Genomic DNA, 22593 nt, shown 5'->3' on the forward strand with positions numbered 1-22593 from the left:
CCGTCCCAACCTTCGCTCTCTCTCTCCCGCTACTCTCTCCTCTTCCATCCTATCATCTCTTCCCTCTGCTCAAACCTTCTCCAACCTATCTCCTGATTCTGCCTCCTCAACCCTCCTCTCCTCCCTCTCTGCATCCTTTGATTTCCTCTCTCCCCTATCCTCCAGGCCGGCTCGGTCCTCCCCTCCTGCTCCGTGGCTCGACGACTCACTGCGAGCTCACAGAACAGGGCTCCGGGCAGCCGAGCGGAAATGGAGGAAAACTCGACTCCCTGCGGACCTGGCATCCTTTCACTCCCTCCTCTCTACATTTTCCTCTTCTGTCTCTGCTGCTAAAGCCACTTTCTACCACTCTAAACTCCAAGCATCTGCCTCTAACCCTAGGAAGCTCTTTGCTACCTTCTCCTCCCTCCTGAATCCTCCTCCCCCTCCCCCCCCCCCTCCCTCTCTGCGGATGACTTCGTCAACCATTTTGAAAAGAAGGTTGACGACATCCGATCCTCGTTTGCTAAGTCAAACGACACTGCTGGTCCTGCTCACACTGCCCTACCCTGTGCTTTGACCTCTTTCTCCCCTCTCTCTCCAGATGAAATCTCGCGTCTTGTGACGGCCGGCCGCCCAACAACCTGCCCACTTGACCCTATCCCCTCCTCTCTTCTCCAGACCATTTCCGGAGACCTTCTCCCCTTCCTCACCTCGCTCATCAACTCATCCTTGACCGCTGGCTACGTCCCTTCCGTCTTCAAGAGAGCGAGAGTTGCACCCCTTCTGAAAAAACCTACACTCGATCCCTCCGATGTCAACAACTACAGACCAGTATCCCTTCTTTCCTTTCTCTCCAAAACTCTTGAACGTGCCGTCCTTGGCCAGCTCTCTTGCTATCTCTCTCAGAATGACCTTCTTGATCCTAATCAGTCAGGTTTCAAGACTGGGCATTCAACTGAGACTGCTCTTCTCTGTGTCACGGAGGCTCTCCGCACTGCTAAAGCTAACTCTCTCTCCTCTGCTCTCATCCTTCTAGACCTATCTGCTGCCTTTGATACCGTGAACCATCAGATCCTCCTCTCCACCCTCTCCGAGCTGGGCATCTCCGGCGCCGCCCACGCTTGGATTGCGTCCTACCTGACAGGTCGCTCCTACCAGGTGGCATGGTGAGAATCTGTCTCCGCACCACGTGCTCTCACCACTGGTGTCCCCCAGGGCTCTGTTCTTGGCCCACTCCTATTCTCGCTATACACCAAGTCACTTGGCTCTGTCATATCCTCACATGGTCTCTCATATCATTGCTATGCAGATGACACACAATTAATCTTCTCCTTTCCCCCTTCTGACAACCAGGTGGCGAATCGCATCTCTGCATGTCTGGCAGACATATCAGTGTGGATGACGGATCACCACCTCAAGCTGAACCTCGGCAAGACGGAGCTGCTCTTCCTCCCGGGGAAGGACTGCCCGTTCCATGATCTCGCCATCACGGTTGACAACTCCCTTGTGTCCTCCTCCCAGAGTGCTAAGAGCCTTGGCGTGACCCTGGACAACACCCTGTCGTTCTCCACCAACATCAAGGCGGTGACCCGATCCTGTAGGTTCATGCTCTACAACATTCGCAGAGTACGACCCTGCCTCACACAGGAAGCGGCGCAGGTCCTAATCCAGGCACTTGTCATCTCCCGTCTGGATTATTGCAACTCGCTGTTGGCTGGGCTCCCTGCCTGTGCCATTAAACCCCTACAACTCATCCAGAACGCCGCAGCCCGTCTGGTGTTCAACCTTCCCAAGTTCTCTCACGTCACCCCGCTCCTCCGCTCTCTCCACTGGCTTCCAGTCGAAGCTCGCATCCGCTACAAGACCATGGTGCTTGCCTACGGAGCTGTGAGGGGAACGGCACCTCTGTACCTTCAGGCTCTGATCAGGCCCTACACCCAAACAAGGGCACTCCGTTCAGCCACCTCTGGCCTGCTCGCCTCCCTACCTCTGAGGAAGCACAGTTCCCGCTCAGCCCAGTCAAAACTGTTCGCTGCTCTGGCACCCCAATGGTGGAACAAGCTCCCTCACGACGCCAGGACAGCGGAGTCAATCACCACCTTCCGGAGACACCTGAAACCCCACCTCTTCAAGGAATACCTGGGATAGGATAAAGTAATCCTTCTAACCCCCCCCTTAAAAGATTTAGATGCACTATTGTAAAGTGGTTGTTCCACTGGATATTATAAGGTGAATGCACCAATTTGTAAGTCGCTCTGGATAAGAGCGTCTGCTAAATGACTTAAATGTAAATGTAAATGTGTGGGCGAGCGGTTTGCTGATGTCAACATGGTGAACAGAGTGCCCCATGGTAGCAGTGGGGTTATGGTATGGGCAGGCATAAGCTACGGACAACGAACACCATTGCATTTTATCGATAGAAATTTGAATGCACAGAGATACAGTGACGAGGTCCTGAGGCCCATTGTCATGCCATTCATCCGCCGCCATCCCCTCATGTTTCAGCATGATAAAACGCGGCCCCATGTCACAAGGATCTGTACACAATTCCTGGAAGCTGAAAATGTCCCAGTTCTTCCATGGCCTGAATACTCACCAGACATCTCACCCATCTCACCCATGGGATGCTCTGGATCGACGTGTATGACAGTGTGTTCCAGTTCCCGCCAATATCCAGCAACTTCGCACAGCCATTGACGAGTAGTGAGATAACATTCCACAGGCCACAACCAACAGCCTGATCCACTCTACCGAAGGAGATGTGTCGCGCTGCATGAGGCAAATGGTGGTCACACCAAATACTGACTGGTTTTCTGTTTCACACCCCTACCTTTTTTTTTAAAGGTAATGTATCTGTGACCAAGAGATGTACAATTGAAGAAGTCGGAAGTTTACATACACTTAGGACTTAGGTTGGAGTCAATAAAATTTGTTTTTCAACCAGTCCACAAATTTCTTGTTAACAAACTATAGTTTGGCAAGTCGGTTAGGACATCTACGTTGTGCATGACACAAGTAATTTTTCCAACAATTGTTTACAGACAGATTATTTCTCTTATAATTCCCGGTATCACAATTCCAGTGGGTCAGAAGTTTACATACACGAAATTGACTGTGCCTTTAAATAGCTTGGAAAATTCCACAAATGATGTCATGGCTTTAGAAGCTTCTGATAGGCTAATTGACATTATTTGAGTCAATTGGAGGTGTACCTGTGGATGTATTTCAAGGCCTACCTTTAAACTCAGTGCCTCTTCACTTGACATCATGGGAAAATCAAAAGAAATCAGCCAAGACCTCAGAAAATAAATGTCAGACCTCCACAAGCCTGGTTCAACCTTGGGAGCAATTTCCAAACACCTGAAGGTACCATGTTCATCTGTACAAACAATAGTACGCAAGTATAAACACCATGTGACCACACAGCCGTCATTCCGCTCAAGAAGGAGACGTGTTCTGTCTCCTAGAGATGAATGTACTTTGGTGCGAAAAGCGCAAATCAATCCCAGAACAACGGCAAAGGACCTTGTGAAGATGCTGGAGGAAAAAGGTACAAAAGTATCTATATCCACAGTAAAATGAGTCCTATATCGAAATAACCTGAAAAGCCGCTCAGCAAGGAAGAAGCCACGCCTCCAAAACCGCCATAAAAAAGCCAGACTACGGTTTGCAACTGCACATGGGGACAAAGATCGTACTTTTTGGAGAAATGTCCTCTGGTCTGATGAAACAAAAATAAAACTGTTTGGCCATAATGACCATCATTATGTTTGGAGGAAAAAGGGGGAGGCTTGCAAGCCGAAGAACACCATCCCAACCGTGAAGCACGGGGGTGGCAGCATCATGTTGTGAGGATGCTTTCTGTAGGAGGGACTGGTGCACTTCACAAAATAGATGGCATCACGAGGAGGAAAAATGATGTGGATATATTGAAGTAACATCTCAAGACATCAGTCAGGAAGTTAAAGCTTGGTCGCAAATGGGTCTTCCAAATGGACAATGACCCCAAGCATACTTACAAAGTTGTAGCAAAAGGGCTTAAGAACAACAAAGTCAAGGTATTGGAGTGGCCATCACAAAGCCCTGACCTCAATCCCAGAGAACATTTTTGGGCAGAACTGACAAAGCATGTGCGAGCAAGGAGGCCTACAAACCTGACTCAGTTACACCAGCTCTGTCAGTCGGAATGGGCCAAAATTCACCCAACTTATTGTGGGAAGCTTGTGGAAGGCTACCCGAAACATTTGACCCAAGTTAAACAATTTAAAGACAATGCTACCAAATACTAATTGAGTGTATGTAAACTTCTGACCCACTGGGAATGTGATGAAATAAATAAAAGCTGAAATAAATCATTCTCTCTACTATTATTCTGACATTTCACAATCTTAAAATAAAGTGGTGATCCTAACTGACCTAACACAGGAATTGTTACTAGGATTAAATGTCAGGAATTGTGATCAATTGAGTTTAAATGTATTTGGCTAAGGTGTATGTAAACTTCTGACTTCAACTGTATCTATATTCCCAGTCATGTGAAATCCATAGATTAGGGTCTAATGAATTCATTTACATTGACTGATTTTCTTATATGAACTCAGTAAAATCTTCTAAATTGTTGCATGTTGTGATTATATATATATTTTCCAGTATATATATATATTCACAGACCTAAAGGAACTGTCTGCACAAATGCCTACCTTTCCTCTGTGGAGGAACAACAAACCATTTAAAACTGGTTTTAAGCCTGCTTAACCTTCACGGAAACCTATTAGCAAAGGCCTCATCTATATCAGTCTTTATTGTGCTGTGACTGTAGAGTAAGGAAATGGATCAACTGACAATAAACACTTAAAACACAGACAGGGGAAGGTGTTTTCCTCCCCGAGTTGTCCTGAAGTGGACGATAGTTAAGGTGAAAAATGGAGGTGTGCTAAAGTTCCAGTAAAGAGGAACCTAGCGGGAGAAGACTGTTACCACCTCAGCAAGAGGAAGCTCAATCCTCAGAGGGGTTGTCATAAAGACCTGTCGCTGTAGGAGAGAAGGCGATGGAGAATCAATCTTGGCTCTGGACTGAGCTGAGCACAAAGCCAGATGCTGCCTGCTGTCTGTCCTGTTCTGCTCTCCTCTCGCGCCCCCCCCCCCCCCCCCCCCCCTTCTGCTCTGCACTCATACTGTACGCTCTAACACGCATCCTTCGTAAACACTAGCTCTGGCTGCTGCTATGGATAGCACAGGGATGTCTTCATGTGTCTTGGGGAATGGGGGCAGTTGGTGGGGTCAGGGCAATGAGAGGAGCCCCCATCCCATCCCCCCCCCCCTAAACCTCCCTTACAGGTTGGGTAGGGGGATAGCTAGACCATTGGGTTCCTATACAGTGTGCTGATTCACAGTGTTTTTTGGTTATAAGATTTGACAGTACCTACATCCTGCAGACCGGTACTGATCTTCTATGATAAATTACCCACCATTCAACAGAAAGGGCACACAGTTATTGAGTCACTCTAAACAGCAGGAGATAAAGCTGTATAGCCTATGTTGCATAATGCGTTGCTGGTATGTTGCATGATGATTTAGGCAGATACATCCTCTTGTATGGAAACATGCAGGAGAAGGGAGGAGAGGAGTGGAGAGAGTAGAGGAAAGGAAAGGAGAAAAGAGGACAGGGGGGAGAGGAGAAAAGAGGGGAGGAGAGGAGAACAGAGGAGAGAGGAGAGAAGAGGAGAACAGAGGAGAGAAAAGGAGAGGAGGAGACAACAGAGGAAAAGAGAATGGAACTGGAGAGGAGGAAAAATAAGAGAAAGGAGAGGAAATAAAGAGGTGGAACGGTAAGTCTAGTACTTACCTCAAAGGGTGTTTCGAAGCCCTCTATGATCCCTCCCAACAATAGTAGGCCTTCAGGGGTGATGCCCATACCCTGGTACACCCAGTCCACACTCTCCACCAAGGCACAGTCCACATACAGCGCCAGCCTAACAGATGACACACTCACAGCTACGTGGTGCCACTGGCCATCAGACAGACCACTGACCGGGAACCTGGGAATCAGGTCAAAACAATGCAATGGGTGATGTCATACAGTATGGCAAACATTATTGAGAAGGAAGTGCATGTCTCTGTTATGTTCTGTTTTGGCAATAATGTGAAGTGTGTGGTGCATGTTGGCCCTCTAAAATCTCATGCACTATACAAGTACCAAGGCAACACAATGACTCTGTCCATCTTCTGGCCAAGTCTTTTGTCTGTCTAACAGTGATGTATTGCTTAAAATCCACTGTGGCTTAAGAAGAAAGGAACAAGCAACCTGCCAGTAGGCTTTAGAAAAACAGCCCTTGAATCGTTTCACCCTCAGTCCACACACAGAAACACACACACACACACACACACACACACACACACACGATTTTGCAACTGGGCCCTTTGGTCATGTCTTATTTAGAAAAAATATTTAGTTTCTTGAAAAATACTTTTAGCAACATAAATACTTTTCTAATTTTATCAGGAACCAAACTGGAATTGGCTGTGACCATTTTTATTCAACAATACATGGAATTTACTCCGTTGTCCCAAAACACCTTCCGCACGAAGCATTTACATCACATCATAAAACATTACATTTTAGTTTAAAAATGAATCAAAAACAAAATGGGTTTGGGGATTATTTGGTTTACCTGGTTTATTTAGAAAATATGATTTTAATTCCTTATTGAATACATGTCTGTTTGCTTCCTGTGCTTGTAAACATGCACTGAGGCTACCATAAACAATATAATAACTTGTTAAAATTGTTATGTATTTATCATTTTTAAGTAGTTATATTGAGAACAAGTAAGTGCTTTACACCTAAAGACAGGAGTGTGATATTTATTTACTGTTCAAATATATTTTTGAACAAATTTGTGTAGATTATGGTGGTAATGACTGTGTAATGACAGGGTAATGGTCAAATGGTCAAATGCATTGCTACAAACACAGTAAAAGATTAAGTGCTAAGCAGTACTGAGCAGGGAGGGGTAAACCCATTTTACACTTTATGGTGGTAATAACCTGGAAATCTTCATTACATACACAAAATAAAATATTCTCTTATCTTGACAAATTCAAAGTGACCTTGGGGTTCTTGGAGGTAGAAATATAATATCACATACTCTCTACCTCATATCCTTGTTCGCCACTGTCACTTCCCAGTTCTTGTGTGAATTGATTTGTAAAATGTTGATAAATACTACAATTGATCACTTTATTCAGTGTGATGGTGATGACGTAAAACTGTGGGACAACCGTATTTCGTAAAACTAAATATATATTTGGTGCTTATGAACATTAAAAAGTACATAGCTTTAATTTATTTGACTCTTTTTTTAAACAGGTGCATTAACTATTTTCAAAAAATCTAAATGTTTCTTATTGAAATACATAGCAGAAGATCAAAAGTCAGGGTGTGTGACAACTGCCTGGTCAATGCAAAACAGTGAAATCCAGAAATAAAATGCTTTGGAAAATGAACAAAAAACATATCTTTTTTTTTAAATTACATCTACCCGAGACACAAAAAAAGCCTGTATTTGCAAAATCGCCACAGACGGGCAGATAGACATACACAGACTCACTCGTAGTGGCGCTGTTGTGTGCTGATGAAGGTGAGTGTGTATGCGCTGATGCGTAGTTGCAGCAGGATGTGGCTGTCATGGCTGAGCAGGGTGAGCACGCTGCGTTCGTCTCGCTGTGGGCTTCGCAACTGCACCAACAGACTGAATTCATCTGCAAACCTGTACAACACAATGCCGGTACACAGTGTCAGTCTCGAGGGAGTGTGAGTGTGAGTGTGAGGGGGGTGTGTGTGTGTGTGTGTACGTCCGTGTGTGGGGAGATTTACCCGTCAGTGAAGAGTTCTGCTAGGGGCAGGGCCAGGGTGGAGTACTGTCCCACCTGCAGCACCGGACACCTCTGAGCATCCAGAGACATGGAGGCATTGCTGCTGTTGGACACCTGCAGCGAGAGCTCCTCTAGAAGGTTCACCTCTGTGGAGAGAAAGAAAGGACAGACTCACAGTGAAATAAAGTCGCGAGCAGCCTTGTCGGGGTTCAAGCCTTAACTGTCAACTAACAGACAAATAAGAATTCTGTTGTCTTATGGAGGCAGACCTCAATCCACTCCTCTGTAACACTCAGTTACCATTCCGAAGATTACCCTGTGAAATGAAAGTCCTTGTACCCCTCTCAATGGACTTCTGACCATAATGTTCCATAAGCTTCATTTTCTGTGAAAAGAGGGTCAAAAACAGCCACCTCATTCCATCCACTTTGCCCATCAATTAATATACTAAATTGGTTTATACTAATATACTAAAATACTAATTTGGGAACCATTCCTTCTGGACTGTTGAGGGCTAGAACAAATACCAATAGTTTCAAAATGGTGGGGCTGTAGTGTGTACCATAGTGCCCTCCATTGTTTTGGTTTTCCTTTCATTTGTTGCCTGTGGAAGCAAGCACAGGAGGCCTATCTGTTTGTGTAACATGCCATGGTGGGGTCTGTGAGCTGTTGATGAGGAGCTGTGGGCTGAGGAGCCCCTCATAAGGGTTATGAATACAGCAGTTGATCAATGGTGGAGAAAATGACTTAAGTCAGCAGTGAAAGACATGTATTGTTGTGTATTGAATGGGCTGTAACCTGCAGTGCCTGGCATTATTCTAAGGTCACCTGGGAACTACACTATCTAAGATGAGGAGGACTTGAGGCCAATTAGACAAACAGGCAGTGCTTTAGCACAGCAGGCACTGCACGCAGGCAAATCAATTAGCCTAGACTGAACTAACCTTCCCCTGTAAGGAGCAGGAAGGAGAGAACAGCAGAGTTAAGTCAGGATTGTAATAGCAGCACTTAACATAGACTTCAATGGTTTAACCACAGCGAACATGCTTCATACCGCCACAGGGCTTTTTTCCATGGAAGGGGAGATGCTCTTAGAGCAGGGATGTCAAACATAGCCTACTTACAGGGTCCAATCCGTCCCGTGGGTGGTTTTAGTGTAAATAAAACCTGAAACGAACATTGTCACGCTCTACAAGGTAAGGGTGGTATACAGAAGATAGCCCTATTTGGTAAAATACCAAGTCTATATTATGGAAATAACAGCTCAAATAAGCAAAGAGAAACGACAGTCCATCATTACTTTAAGACATGAAGGTCAGTCAATCCAGAACATTTCAAGAACTTTGTGCCATCGCAAAAACCATCAAGCGCTATGATGAAACTGGCTCTCATGAGGACCGCCAAAGGAAAGGAAGTCCCAGAGTAACCTCTGCTGCAGAGGATAAGTTCATTAGAGTTATCAGCCTCAGAAATTGCAGCTCAAATAAATGTTTCACAGAGTTCAAGTAACAGACACATCTCAACATCAACTGTTCAGAGGAGACTGCGTGAATCAGGCCTTCATGGTCAAATTGCTGCAAAGAAACCACGACACCAACAATAAGAAGAGACTTGCTTGGGCCAAGAAACACAAGCAATTAGACTGGTGGAAATGTAAGATTTTTGGATCCAACCGCCATATCATTCTGAAGACGCAGAGTAGGTGAACAGATGATCTTCGCATGTGTGGTTCCCACCGTGGAGCATGGAAGAGGAGGTGTGATGGTGTGGGGGTGCTTTGCTGGTGACACTGTCGGTACTTTATTTAGAATTTAAGGCATTTAACCAGCATGGCTACCACAGCATTCTGCAGCGATACACCATCCCATCTGGTTTGCGCTTAGTGGGATTATCATTTGTTTTTCAACAGGACAATGACCCAACACACCTCCAGGCTGTGTAAGGGCTATTTGACCAAGAAAGAGAGTGATGGAGTGCTGCATCAGATGATCTGGCCTCCACAATCACCTGACCTCAACCCAATTAAGATGGTTTGAGATGAGTTGGACCGCAGAGTGTAGGAAAAGCAGCCAACAAGTGCTCAGCATATGTGGGAACTCCTTCAAGACTGTTGGAAAAGCATTCCTCATGAAGCTGGTTGAGAGAATGCCAAGTGTGCAAAGCTGTCATCAAGGCAAAGGGTAGCTACTTTGAAGAATCTAAAATATATTTTTATTTGTTTAACACTTTTTTGGTAAATACATGATTCCATATGTGTTATTTCCTAGTTTTGAAATCTTCTCTATTATTCTACAATGTATAACATAGTAAAAATAAAGAAAAACCCTTGAATGAGTAGGTGTGTCCAACCTTTTGCTTGCTACTATATATATATATATATATATATATATATATATATATACACTGCTCAAAAAAATAAAGGGAACACTTAAAAAACACAATGTAACTCCAAGTCAATCACACTTCTGTGAAATCAAACTGTCCACTTAGGAAGTAACACTGATTGACAATAAATGTCACATGCTGTTGTGCAAATGGAATAGACAACAGGTGGAAATTATAGGCAATTAGCAAGACACCCCCAATAAAGGAGTGGTTCTGCAGGTGGTAACCACAGACCACTTGTCAGTTCCTATGCTTCCTGGCTGATGTTTTGGTCACTTTTGAATGCTGGCGGTGCTTTCACTCTAGTGGTAGCATGAGACGGAGTCTACAACCCACACAAGTGGCTCACGTAGTGCAGCTCATCCAGGATGGCACATCAATGTGAGCTGTGGCTAGAAGGTTTACTGTGTCTGTCAGCGTAGTGTCCAGAGCATGGAGGCGCTACCAGGAGACAGGCCAGTACATCAGGAGACGTGGAGGAGGCCGTAGGAGGGCAACAACCCAGCAGCAGGACCTCTACCTCCGCCATTGTGCAAGGAGGAGCAGGAGAAGCACTGCCAGAGCCCTGCAAAATGACCTCCAGCAGGCCACAAATGTGCATGTGTCTGCTCAAACGGTCAGAAACAGCCTCCATGAGGGTGGTATGAGGGCCCGACGTCCACAGGTGGGGGTTGTGCTTACAGCCCAACACTGTGCAGGACGTTTGGCATTTGCCAGAGAACACCAAGATTGGCAAATTCGCCACTGGCGCCCTGTGCTCTTCACAGATGAAAGGAGGTTCACACTGAGCACGTGACAGACGTGACAGAGTCTGGAGACGCCGTGGAGAACATTCTGCTGCCCGCAACATCCTCCAGCATGACCGGTTTGGCGGTGGGTCAGTCATGGTGTGGGGTGGCATTTCTTTGGGGGGCCGCACAGCCCTCCATGTGCTCGCCAGAGGTAGCCTGACTGCCATTAGGTACCGAGATGAGATCCTCAGACCCCTTGTGAGACCATATGCTGGTGCGGTTGGCCCTGGGTTCCTCCTAATGCAAGACAATGCTAGACCTCATGTGGCTGGAGTGTGTCAGCAGTTCCTGCAAGAGGAAGGCATTGATGCTATGGACTGGCCCGCCCGTTCCCCAGACCTGAATCCAATTGAGCACATCTGGGAAATCATGTCTCGCTCCATCCACCAACGCCATGTTGCACCACAGACTGTCCAGGAGTTGGTGGATGCTTTAGTCCAGGTCTGGGAGGAGATTCCTCAGGAGACCATCCGCCACCTCATCAGGAGCATGCCCAGGCGTTGTAGGGAGGTCATACAGGCACGTGGAGGGCACACACACTAGTGAGCCTCATTTTGACTTGGTTTAAGGACATTACATCAAAGTTGGATCAGCCTGTAGTGTGGTTTTCCACTTTAATTTTGAGTGTGACTCCAAATCCAGACCTCCATGGGTTGATAAATTGGATTTCCATTGATTATTTTTGTGTTATTTTGTTGTCAGCACATTCAACTATGTAAAGAAAAAAGTATTTAATAAGATGATTTCTTTCATTCAGATCTAGGATGTGTTGTTAAAGTGTTCCCTTTATTTTTTTGAACAGTATATATATATATATATATATATATATATATATATATATATATATATATACATACATACACACACACACACACACACACACACGTGCTCAAATTTGTTGGTACCTGTAACTAACGTCGTTGTAATGATGGTCAGTCCAAGATGCAGCGTGGGGTAGGTTAATCATATTTATTAATGATAACCAGCAACAAAACAATAAAGAGAAACCAACGAAACGTACAGCCTTGTAGGGCTCAACAGCAACAATGCAAAAAAAACTAATCCCACAAACAGGTGGGAAAAGGCTGCCTAAATATGATCCCCAAACAGAGACAACGATAGACAGCTGCCTCTGATTGGGAACCATACCAACATAGAAATACAAAAAACTAGAGTACCCACCCTAGTCACACCCTGACCTAACCAAAATAGAGAATAAAAAGGTTCTCTAAGGTCAGGGCGTGACAGTACCCCCCCCCCCCCCCCCCCCCCCCCCCAAAGGTGCAGACTCTGGCTGCAAAACCTGACTCTATGGGGGAGGGTCCGGGTGGGCATCTAGCCTGAGTGGCAGCTCCGGTTCGGAACGTAGACCCCGCTCCGCTCGCGGATCCCTCTGCTTCCATGGAACCGGACCGTGGATCGTCACCGGAGGCTCCAGACCGTGGATCGTCGCCGGGGACTTCGGACCGTGGATCGTCGCCGGAGGCTCCGGACCATGGATCGTTGCCGGAGGAACCGGACAGTGGATCGTCACCGGAGGAACCGGACAGTGGATCGTCGCCAGAGGCTCCGGACCGTGGATCGTCGCCAGAGGCTCCTGACTGGGAACCGTCGCCGGAGGCTCCAGACTGGGAACTGTCGCTGGAGGCTCCGGACTGGGAACCGTCGCTGGAGGCTCCGGACCTTGGACCGTCTCTAGAGGCTCCGGGCCATGGATCGTCACTGGAGGCTCCGGGCCATGGATCATCACTGGAGGCTCCGGGCCATGGATCATCACTGGAGGCTCCGGGCCATGGATCATCACTGGAGGCTCCGGGCCATGGATCATCACTGGAGGCTCCGGGCCATGGATCGTCACTGGAGGCATCGGGCCATGGATCGTCACTGGAGGCTTCGGGCCATGGATCGTCACTGGAGGCTTCGGTCCATGGATTGTCACTGGAGGCTTCGGGCCATGGATCGTCACTGGAGGCTTCGGGCCATGGGTCATCACTGGAGGCTCCGGGCAGCAGACCGTTGCTGGAGGCTCTGGACTGCCGACCGTTGCTGGAGGCCTGGTGCGTGGAGCTGGCACAGGACGTACCGGGCTGGGGAGACGCACTGGAGGCTGGGTGCGTGGAGCCGGCACAGGACGTACCGGGCTGGGGAGACGCACAGGAGGCGTGGAGCCGGCGCAGGATATACCGGACCGTGGAGGTGCACTGGAGGTCTGAAGCGTAGAGCTGGCACAACGCGTCCTGGACAAATGACCACCTTCGCACGGCAAGTGCGGGGAGCTTGCACAGGACGCACTGGGCTGTGAAGGCACACTGGAGACACGGTGCGAAGAACCGCAAAACATGGCACCTGAACAGTGACCAACTCCACACGGTGAATACAGGGAGTTGGTTCTGGTTCCCACCTTGGCTCTGCCAACCACCCCGTGTGCCCCCCCTCCCATTTCTTTTTGAGGCTGCCTCTCAGGCTTCCGTCGTGGCCGCGAACCCCGGTGTCATCGTTGTTGTTCCTTCGCTGCCTCCGCCTGCTTCCATGGCAGGCTTCTGTCTCCTGCCATGATTTCGTCTCACGTCCAGAATGTCCTCCACTCCTGGCTTTCCTCCCAGGCCCAGGATCCCTGCTCCTCCTGGGCACGCTGCTTGGTCCGTGGGTGGTGGGATCTTCTGTAACAAACATTGTTGTAATGATGGTCGGACCAAGATGCAGCGTGGGGTAGGTTAATCATATTTATTAATGATAACCAGCAACAAAACAAAAAAGAGAAACCAACGAAACGTACAGCCTTGTAGGGCTCAACAGCAACAATACAAAAAACAAGATCCCACAAACAACAGGTGGGAAAAGGCTTCCTAAATATGATCCCCAATCAGAGACAACGATAGACAGCTGCCTCTGATTGGGAACCATACCAGGCCAACATAGAAATACAAAAAACTAGAGTACCCACCCTAATCACACCCTGACCTAACCAAAATAGAGAATAAAAAGGCTCTCTAAGGTCAGGGCGTGACAGTACCCCTCCGCAAAAAATGAAGAATGCACAATTTTTCTCTGAAATAACATGAAACTGACAAAAGTAATTGGCATCCACCACTGTTTGTTTCATATTTAATAGAAATCAGACTTTGCTTTTGATTATTTATTCAACATAATATTGTAAATAATAAAACAAATGAAAATGGCATGGACAAAAATGATGGGACTCATAACCTAATATTTTGTTGCACACCTGCAATCACTGCAATCAAACGTTTTCTGTAGCTCTCAATGAGACTTCTGCACCTGTTAACAGGTAGTTTGGCCCACTCTTCCCGAGCAAACTGCTCCAGCTGTCTCAGGTTTGATGGGTGCCTTCTGCACCTGTTAACAGGTAGTTTGGCCCACTCTTCCTGAGCAAACTGCTCCAGCTGTCTCAGGTTTTATGGGTGCCTTCTGCACCTGTTTACAGGTAGTTTGGCCCACTCTTCCTGAGCAAACTGCTCCAGCTGTCTCAGGTTTGATGGGTGCCTTCTGCACCTGTTAACAGGTAGTTTGGCCCACTCTTCCTGAGCAAACTGCTCCAGCTGTCTCAGGTTTGATGGGTGCCTTCTGCACCCGTTAACAGGTAGTTTGGCCCACTCTTCCTGAGCAAACTGCTCCAGCTGTCTCAGGTTTGATGGGTGCCTTCTGCACCCGTTAACAGGTAGTTTGGCCCACTCTTCCTGAGCAAACTGCTCCAGCTGTCTCAGGTTTTATGGGTGCCTTCTGCACCTGTTTACAGGTAGTTTGGCCCACTCTTCCTGAGCAAACTGCTCCAGCTGTCTCAGGTTTGATGGGTGCCTTCTCCAGACTGCAAGTTTCAGCTCTTTCCATTGATGTTCGATAGGATTCAGATCTGGACTCATAGAAGATCACTTCAGAATAGTCTAATGTTTGGTTATTATCCATTCTTGGGTGCTTTTAGCTGTGTGATTTGGGTCATTTTCCTGTTGTAGGACCCATGACCTGCGACTGAGACAGAGCTTTCTGACACTGGGCAGTACGTTTCGCTCCAGAATGCCTTGATAGTCTTGAGATTTCATTGTGTCCTGCACAGATTCAAGGCACCCTGTGCCAGGCGCAGCAAAGCAGCCCCAGAACATAACCGAGCTTCCTCCATGTTTCACTGTAGGTATGGTGTTCTTTTCTTTGAAAGCTTCATTTTTTAATCTGTGAACATAGAGCTGATGTGACTTGCCAAAAAGCTCCAGTTTTGACTCATCTGTCCTAAGGACATTCTCCAAGAAGGATTGTGGCTTGTCAATATGCATTTTAGCAAATTCAGGTCTGTTTTTTTAATGTTTTTCTTTCAAAAGTGGTCCTCCTGGGTCTTCTTCCATGGAGCCCACTTTCACTCAAAAACTGACGTACCTTCACCTTGGAGTTCAGCTTTTGTCTCTTTGGCAGTTATCCTTGGTTATTTTTCTACCATTCGCGCTATCCTTCTGTTCAATCTGGGGTCGATTCTCCTGGGGTCGATTTTCCTCTTGCGGCCGCGCCCAGGGAAGTTGGCTATAGTTCTATGGACCTTAAACTTCTTAATAATTTTTGCAACTGCTATCACAGGAACATCAAGCTGCTTGGAGATGGTCTTGTAGCCTTGACCTTTACCTTTACCATGCTTGTCTATTATTTTCTTTCTGATCTCCTCAGACAAATCTCTGCTTTGCTTTCTCTGGTCCATGTTCAGTGTGGTGCACACAATGATACCAAACAGCACAGTGACTACTTTTCTCCATTTAAATAGGCTGAATCACTGATTACGAGATTGGAAACGTGTGATACTAATTAAAGAAACAAATTAGTTTGAAATATCACTATAATCCAATTATTTATTATCTTTTCTAAGGGCTACCAACAAATGTGTCCGTATTTTAGAATATCTTTGTAGAATAAGCAATAATTCATCTCTTTTCACAGCTTCTTTTCTTTATTCTATGACATACCAAAGGCATGCAAGTATACATGATAAAATAGCTTTTAATTTAATCACTTTTCAGGAGGAATTAAGCAATATTTCAATGAGCTGTAAGGGTACCAACAAATATGAGCATGTCTGTGTATAAATATATACACACAGTGCTTTCAGAAAGTATTCATACTTATCCATATTTTGTTGTGTGTGTTACAGCCCATCTACACACAATACCCCATAATGACAATGTGAAAACATGTTGAATCATTTTTGCAAATGTATTTAAAATGAAATGCAGAAATATTTCATTTACATAAGTATTCACATCCCTTTGCTATGACACTCCAAATTGAGCTCAGGTGTATCCAATTTCCTTTGATCATCCTTGAGATGTCACTACAACTTGATTGGAGTCCACCTGCGGCCAATTCAATTGTTTGGACATGATTTAGAAATAAACACACCTGTCTATATAAACGTCCCACAGTTGACAGTGCATGTTAGAGGAGAAACTATACCTTGAAGTCCAAAGAACTATCCGTTGATCTCTGAGAATTGTGATGAGGCACATATCTGGAGAAGGTATAAAACAATTTGTAGAGTGTTGAACGTTTCCAAGAGCACAGTGGTCTTCATCATTGGGAAATCGAAAAAATATAGAACTACCCAGCCTCTGCCTAGAGCTGGCCATCTGAGCAACCGGGCAAAAAGGACCTTGGTCAGGGAGGTGACCAAGAACCTAATGATCACTCTGACAGAACTACAGAGTTATTTGGCTGACATGGGAGAACCTGCCATAAGGATAACAGTTTCTACAGCACTTCACCAATCTGAGCTTTATGGGAGAGTGACCAGACAGAAGCCACTCCTGAGAATAAGGCACATGAGAGCACGCCTGCAGTTTGCAAAAAGGCACATGAAAGACTCAGAGCATGTGGCCTGATGAGACAATTGATCTCTTTCGTCTGAATGCAAAGCTCTATGTCTGGAGAAAACCAGGTAGTTCATTACCCTTCTAACACCATCCCTACCGTGAAGTATGGGTGGCAGCATCATGCTTTGCGGATGCTTTTCAGCGGCAGGGACTGGAAGACTGGTAAGGATAGAGGGAACAATGAATAGAGCCAAATACAGGCAAATCCTTGATGAGAACCTGTTTGAGTGCGAATGACCTTAGATGGGGCGAAGATGTATGTTCAAACAGGACAATGACCCCAAGCATACAGCCAAAGCAAAGCTGGAATGGCTTCAGAACAAGAATATGAAAGTCCTTGAGTGGCCCAGCAAAAATCCCATTCTCCCATTGAAAATCTGTGGAAAGATGTAAAGATTGCTGTTCACTGCCACTCCCCATCTAATTTAACAGAGATTAAAAAATCTGCAAGGAAGAATGTGCAAGGCTAATACAGACATACCAAGACGACTCAAAATTGTAATCGCCGTCAGAGGTGCTTCTACAAAGATTTGACTCAGGGGTGTGAATACTTACGTAAATTAGATTTCTGTATTTCATTTTCAAAATATTAGCAAATATTATTAAGAAGTTTTCACTTTGTCATTATGTGGTATTGCGTGTAAATGAGTAAGATAAATCGATAAAATATTTTTTAATTCAGGCTGAATGTGAAAAGTCAAGGAGTATAAATACCTTATGAAGGCACACAGTACAGTACATTTAATTTTTATAAATTTTGGGGGCGGAAACAAACTCTAAAACCAAATCAAAACTGTGGTGAAATGACAATGTTCCTACATAAATACAGTGTCCAGCTCGCTAATAATCACTGAAATGAAAGCTAGACAGTCAGGGAGCTTAGAAAATCACCAAATCAATGGATAGAGGACTACAGTATTTTGATGCAGAGGAAACATGACCTTGTCGAATACTGACTGGCTCCTACGCGGAAATAGTGTAGACAGAGGTTTTTCTTACTGTACATGTTGTATCATACATTCATATATTTCCCAGCTGAAAGACCGAGAAAACATATTCTATATGCCTGAATCAATCAACACCTGCAAACGGTTAACACTAGACCTTACCAGCCACTATGACGCACACACAGACTAACACCTGTTCCCCACCTTTATCTACTGTATGCCTGTCAGTCCCTCTGAGTAGAGCAATAGCAAATATACAGTTGAAATCGGAAGTTTACATACACTTAGATTGGAGTCATTAAAACTCGTTTTTCAACCACTCCACAAATTTCTTGTTAACAATCTATAGTTTTGGCAAGTCGGTTAGGACATCTACATTGTACATGACAAGTAATTTTTCCAACAATTGTTTACAGACAGATTATTTCATTTTATAATTCACTGAATCACAATTCCAGTGGGTCAGAAGTTTACATACACTAAGTTGACTGTGCCTTTAAACAGCTAGGAAAATTCCAGAAAATGATGTCATGGCTTTAGAAGCTTCTCATAATTTGTCACGGGTGTCGTAGGGATTGGACCAAAACGCAGCGGGAACATGTAAACTCATCTTCTTATTTTATTAAAGAAGGAAAACAAAAGAAACACGTATGCAAAAACAACAAACGACACCAAACAGTCCCGTCAGGTGCACGAACACAAAACAGGAAACAACTACCCACAAATCCCATAGAAAAAAACACCCCTCTTAAATAGGACCTTCAATTAGAAGCAACGAGGAGCAGCTGCTTCCAATTGAAGGTCAACCCAATAAACACCACATAGAAGTGGACATACTAGAACTAACATAGAAATAGACTAACAAGAACATAGCCCAACAAACCCCGAAACACTCTAAACAAACACCCCCTGCCACGCCCTGACCAAACTACAATAACAAACAACCTCTTTTACTGGTCAGGACGTGACATAATTTGAGTCAATTGGCAGTGTACCTGTGGATGTATTTCATGGCCTACCTTAAAACTCGGTGCCTATTTGCTTGACATCATGGGGAAATCAAAAGAAATCAGCCAAGACCTCAGAAAAAGAATTGTAGACCTCAAAAGTCTGGTTCATCCATGGAAGCAATTTCCAAACGCCTGAAGGTACCACATTCATCTGTACAAACAATTGTATGCAAGTATAAACACCATAGGACCACGCAGCCATCATAACACTCAGGAAGGAAACACGTTCTGTCTCCTTGAGATGAATGTAGTTTGGTGCGAAAAGGGCAAATCAATCCCAGAACAACAGCAAAGGACCTTGTGAAGATGCTGGAGGAAACAGGTGCAAAAGTATCTGTATCCACAGTAAAACGAGTCCTATATCGACATAACCTGAAAGGCCACTCAGCAAGGAAGAAGCCACTGCTCCAAACCCGCCATAAAAAAGCCAGACTACGGTTTGCAACTGCACATGGGGACAAATATCGTACTTTTTTGAGAAATGTCCTCTGGTCTGATGAAACAAAAATAAAACTGTTTGGCAATGATCATCATCGTTATGTTTGGAGGTAAAAGGGGGAGGCTTGCAAGCCGAAGAACACCATCCCAACCGTGAAGCACGGGGGTGGCAGCATCATGTTGTGGGGGTGCTTTGCTGCAGGAGGGACTGGTGCACTTCACAAAATAGATGGCATCATGAGGAGGAAAAATGATGTGGATATATTGAAGCAACATCTCTAGACATCAGTCAGGAAGTTAAAGCTTGGTCGCAAATGGGTCTTCCAAATGGATAATGATCCCAAGCATACTTCCAAAGTTGTGGAAAAATGGCTTAAGGACAACAAAGTCAAGGTATTAGAGTGGCCATCACAAAGCCCTGATCTCAATCCTATAGAAAATGTGTGGGCAGAACTGAAAAAGCATGTGCGAGCAAGGAGGCCTACAAACCTGACTCAGTTACACCAGCTCTGTCAGGAGGAATGGGCCAAAATTCACCCAACTTATTGTGGGAAGCTTGTGGAAGGCTACCCGAAACGTTTGACCTAAGTTAAACAATTTAAAGGCAATGCTACCAAATACTAATTGAGTGTATGTAAACTTCTGACCCACTGGGAATGTGATGAAAGAAATAAAAGCTGAAATAAATCATTCTCTCTACTATTATTCTGACATTTCACATTCTTAAAATAAAGTGGTGATCCTAACTGACCTAAGACAGGGATTTTTTACTAGGATTAAATGTCAGGAATTGTGAAAAGCTGAGTTTAAATGTATTTGACTAAGGTGTATGTACTTCCAACTTCAACTGTATCAGGAGAGCCAGCGCTAGCTATATGGTCACACTGTGTTGCCATCTGGAATGGAGCTGAAGGACCATAACCCTATCTGGTGTCACAGTCAGCATACCAGCATTCCACTGGTCCACACGTATAAGATGGGTGAAATATGTTTGGTAACCAGAAACACTAGGATAAGCAATTGATTTGAGTAATGGCTTAGTAACCTCTTTCTGCTTGCAGGACAACTTGGAGCAAGAGGTCAAGTTAGTCTGAAACTAATTTGTTTAACATCTGATTTCGGATCAGAGCAGTTCAAAAAGGAAGATAACTATTGAATATTTGGGCTGCTCATTCACGGCTAACTCACTCTCTCTGAAATGAAGTCCACATGGTGATAGTATCATCTTAGATTTCATTTAGCTTAAAGGTTCACATCTTATGGAAAATCGTGCCGTTTCAGATAGCAATCTCACATATCTGCAAGTATTATTACTGTAGGTAGGTGGAGGTACGACCCAAGAAACCGGTTCAGGGAACAGAACCCCCCTCCCTCCAAAAATAACGGAATCTTTCAAGGAACAGAAATGGAACCTGGAATGAAAGTGATCCATACTGATCCGGAGCAGAACTGTTTAAAAGCATGGGAACCGGTTAATAATGTTATTTTACGTTCCAGGCATTTTTTCTAGTCCCACAAAAAAATGCCTTCGCAAAGCCCTCACTCTGTCACTCAGAAACATATTTCAGTGTCTGCCTACAAGCTGAACATTTTTGCCAGTGTATGTGTGTTTAGGCTACCTGACCCTCCCCCCTCCGAAGCATAGGCTACTGTACTAACATTACAATCATGATTCAGAACATAGGGAGAAAGATTTTGAGCTAGAGAAGAATGGATTAACTTTTCAATGCTAGTTAAGGATACTACAGAGAGAAATAGTAATGGTGTCTTTTTGTAGTCACTAACTCCGTCATGGATTCTTGGACAAAGCTTATGAGGAAGATTAATGTTTTTTTTGGAAACGTCAAAAATAAGGTCTGTGGTAAACACAGGTTTAGGAGATCTTATACATTTTGTTCTATGAGATAATCTTCATCAGTTAACGTCACTTTTTGTGAATTTTGCTAGAATTTATGTAATAATAAAAAAACAAAATCACAAATTCATAAAGGTCATGTTTACCGACTGCTATTAATTCATAGAACAAAACATATAAGATCTCCTAAGCCTGTGTTAACCGCAGACCTTATTTTTGCAGTTTAGTCCAAAACCCTATTCTTTCCCCATTCATCTTTCCCATAGGGATGGTTGAACAAACCAGAGGTAACTTATTTCTGGATTTTAGGACTACAAACTGGTGAGCTCTATGGGCCTAGTTATCACGTTTCACATTGGATATATGAACTACAAAAAGGTAAGACGTGTTTTTAATTCTGGTGCCGCTCTGCACACACAGGCTTTTTAACTAGCTAGCTCATTAAATAGAACCCGCAAAACACCAGTCTCAAAGTCAGATGGGATGCTGGCCTTCTAGGCAGAGTTCCTCTGTCCAGTGTCTGTGTTCTTTTTCCCATCTTAATCTTTTATTTTTATTGGCCACTCTGAAATATGGCTTTTTCTTTGCAACTTTACCTAGAAGGCCAGCATCCCGGAGTCAACTTTTTGCTGTTGACGTTGAGACTGGTGTTTTTTGCGGGTACTATTTAATGAAGCTGCCAGTTGAGGACTTGTGAGGCATCTGTTTCTCAAACTAGACACTCTAATGTACTTGTCCTTTTGCTTTCTATTCTGGTTAGAGCCAGTTTGCGCTGTTCTGTGAAGGGAGTAGTACACAGCGTTGTACGAGATATTCAGTTTCTTGACAATTTCTCACATGGAATAGCCTTCATTTCTCAGAACAAGAATAGACTGACGAGTTTCAGAAGAAAGGCCTTTGTTTCTGGCCATTTTGAGCCTGTAATCGAACCCACAAATGCAGATGCTCCAGATACTCAACTAGTCTAAAGGCGGCCCGTTTTATTGCTTCTTTAATCAGAACAACAGTTTTCAGTTGTGCTAACATAATTGCAAAAGGGTTTTCTAATGATCAATTAGCCTTTCAAAATGATCAACTTGGATTGGCTAACACAACGTGCCATTGGAACACTGGAGTGATGGTTGCTGATAATGGGCCTCTGTACACCAATGTAGATATTCCATTAACAATCAGCCGTTTCCAGCTACAATAGTCATTTACAACATTAACAATGTCTACACTGTATTTCTGAGCAATTTTATGTTATTTTAATGGACCAAAAATGTGCTTTTCTTTTAAAAACAAGGACATTTCTTAGTGATCCCAAACTTGTGAACGGTATTGTATGTAAACAACTAGCTTGTCTGCTCTATCCGAACTGATTGGTGAAGTAATTTAATGAGCTAAATGTAAAAGCTGTTGATTTCACAGATCAAAAAAGGAACAGAGAGGAACAATATAAACCGG

At 44.6% G+C, this 22593-nt stretch overlaps 1 protein-coding gene across 1 annotated transcript in view; it reads right to left on the reverse strand.

Annotated features, from left to right (window-relative positions):
- The window catches only part of LOC106567252 (uncharacterized), a 157589-nt gene that overhangs the window by 93990 nt on the left and 41006 nt on the right, over positions 1-22593 (reverse strand). Inside the window, exons 2-4 of the mRNA XM_014136323.3 lie at positions 7859-8003; positions 7593-7751; positions 5828-6020 (exon numbers count right to left, since the gene is read on the reverse strand). Of these exons, the coding sequence (XP_013991798.2) occupies positions 5828-6020; positions 7593-7751; positions 7859-8003 (497 nt within the window). The remainder of the gene's footprint in view (positions 1-5827; positions 6021-7592; positions 7752-7858; positions 8004-22593) is intronic.

Source organism: Salmo salar, chromosome 01 (assembly GCF_965601325.2).
Source record: "Salmo salar chromosome 01, fSalSal1, whole genome shotgun sequence".
Taxonomy (NCBI): domain Eukaryota; kingdom Metazoa; phylum Chordata; class Actinopteri; order Salmoniformes; family Salmonidae; genus Salmo; species Salmo salar.